Source organism: Limanda limanda, chromosome 23, assembly GCF_963576545.1.
Source record: "Limanda limanda chromosome 23, fLimLim1.1, whole genome shotgun sequence".
NCBI lineage: Eukaryota > Metazoa > Chordata > Actinopteri > Pleuronectiformes > Pleuronectidae > Limanda > Limanda limanda.
In genome coordinates, this window is record NC_083658.1 from 2,808,029 (window position 1) to 2,810,026 (window position 1,998).

The window sequence follows — 1,998 nt, forward strand, 5'->3', positions numbered from 1 at the left end:
CTGCACGTCAGGAGTCACTGCTGCATCCGAGGCCGCAGCTGCTGCTGTGTCACATCTTGTTTACACCAGGGGCCACGGCTTGGTTTGACCTAGTTGCTGAAAAGCCCAAGAGGCAAAGTCAAAAGCAAACTACACAGTAACGCACACGGGGAAAAGAAAGAAGCCGTTTTCTAAACAGACGAGGTTTGACATTTGTTGTATCAAAAACAACAACATGATACGTATCAGTTATTGTTCCGAGGCTTTACCGGAGGAACCAGAGAGAGTTGGGAGTACCTCACCGGGACACTTGTGTCTCTGCAGAGAACGTCCTGAGGTTCAGTTATACAGGTGAGGACAGTGTAAGTGAAGCACGACCACACTGGGACAGAGTTGCCTTGATAGTCGTTTAATAAGAAGATCACGTTCAGTTTTCTTGGAGCAAAGACTGAAAACAAGCTGAGACCTTGAAAGGACAAGAGACTTCATGTAGAGCCGAACAGACAGTGAAACAAGACGAGTCAATAACACAGAAGCTTAACGTCACTGAATCCTGCAGGAACATGAATATCATGTCTGTCAGGGATCCACAGTCTCATATGACAAAATTACACAATCCAAACAGTTTCTGTGTTTTACAAATGTGTTCTTCCCTCTCAACTTTCCTGAGCAGCTCACTGATGCTACTCGAGGACCCGGGACATAGTGAAGAGCAACAGCGTCTTTTCATTTCAGCGTGAATCCTATTCCGTTCTGCTGGAGTGACGCTGAGTGACGGAGTCCAGGCGAAGCAGTGACCTGTTTATCCTCAGTGTTGGATTAAGTCCCACCTCAACTTCCTGCGGAGCACAGGCGGCTCCTGTCATTGGCTGCTTGAGTCCTGAGCCACGTCCTTGTTCTGTGGTGAACTGAGCAGCTCCTGAATCCTCTGCATGTCCTTATTGGTTTCCTCTGCCTGACAGCTGACGTTCAGATCTCCAATCAGCTCGTCCGTCAACTGCAAACGGGCCGCCCTGGTGGTTTGAGAGGAGGAGGAGGAGGAGGAGTTAACAAAACAAAAATAAACTTCACTGTCTCCTTTTCATTATTCTTGGTGATTGATCCTGTGAGATAACATCATTAAAAATCTTCTTTAAATTACCATTCTGTCAGTTTGAGCTGGTACAGCTCCCTGCGCTCTCTCCTCCTCCTCTCTCGCACCGTCTCTCCAGCCAGAGACTGCAGGCTGACGATCAGAGCTCCAGTGGGAATCCTGAACACAAGTTGTACATTATAAACATAGTCCTGTATGTTTACACATTTCAAGAGGATCCGTCCAGTAGTTTTTGTGGAAACTTCGCTAACAACCAGGAAAACTGAACTTTCTCGGTGAAGGTAATAAAATAGACCAGTTAACATTTAACACTTAACTATCACATATATAATCTGTTGTTTATTTGCCTCGTTGGCACAAGCACATTCTGCTCCAGAAGCTGCTTCAGCTGTTTAACCCTCCCTCTCTGACGGAGTCCTGCTCCAGCTCCCTGTCACACCACCACGTGCAGGACCAGGGGACGATGGGGAGGTGAGATCTGGAGCGTGATGTGCTTTTCCGATTTGCTGCCTTCTTTCATTTCAACCCCGTCTGCCCCAACTGCACCTGGCACAGCCGGGGCCGGGGCTGTTTGCACACATCAAAGAGGCAGACAGCGAGGGGGGGGAGCAGAAGGAGGAGGCGACACTAGCGAGGAGCCAAGAGGAGAGGAGACGAGGGCCGAGCCAACACGGAGCTGATGATCTCACATAATCCAAACCAGCCCCTCAGGTCCGCTACGCCCATCAAACACCTCGCACTCAATCTCCATCATACGATCACATTCAAATCTGCTCTTGGCTCGGCGCACTCGGCGGAAAGCGGCCACAGGAAGGAGTGGAAGTGGAACAGAGGAGTGAGAGCGAGAGTGGAGCACGAGAGCAGATCAGACGTGGTTGATGGAGATCACAGGCCGGAATCACAGCAGTGGTGTAAAATGGAGAAGG

At 49.4% G+C, this 1,998-nt stretch overlaps 1 protein-coding gene across 1 annotated transcript in view; it reads right to left on the reverse strand.

Annotated features, from left to right (window-relative positions):
- Window positions 1-364: 364 nt before the first annotated feature.
- timmdc1 (translocase of inner mitochondrial membrane domain containing 1) overlaps window positions 365-1,998 on the reverse strand; it is a 5,460-nt gene continuing 3,826 nt past the window's right edge. The window contains exons 7-8 of the mRNA XM_061067137.1: window positions 1,121-1,231; window positions 365-992 (exon numbers count right to left, since the gene is read on the reverse strand). Of these exons, the coding sequence (XP_060923120.1) occupies window positions 842-992; window positions 1,121-1,231 (262 nt within the window). The 3' untranslated portion in view covers window positions 365-841. The remainder of the gene's footprint in view (window positions 993-1,120; window positions 1,232-1,998) is intronic.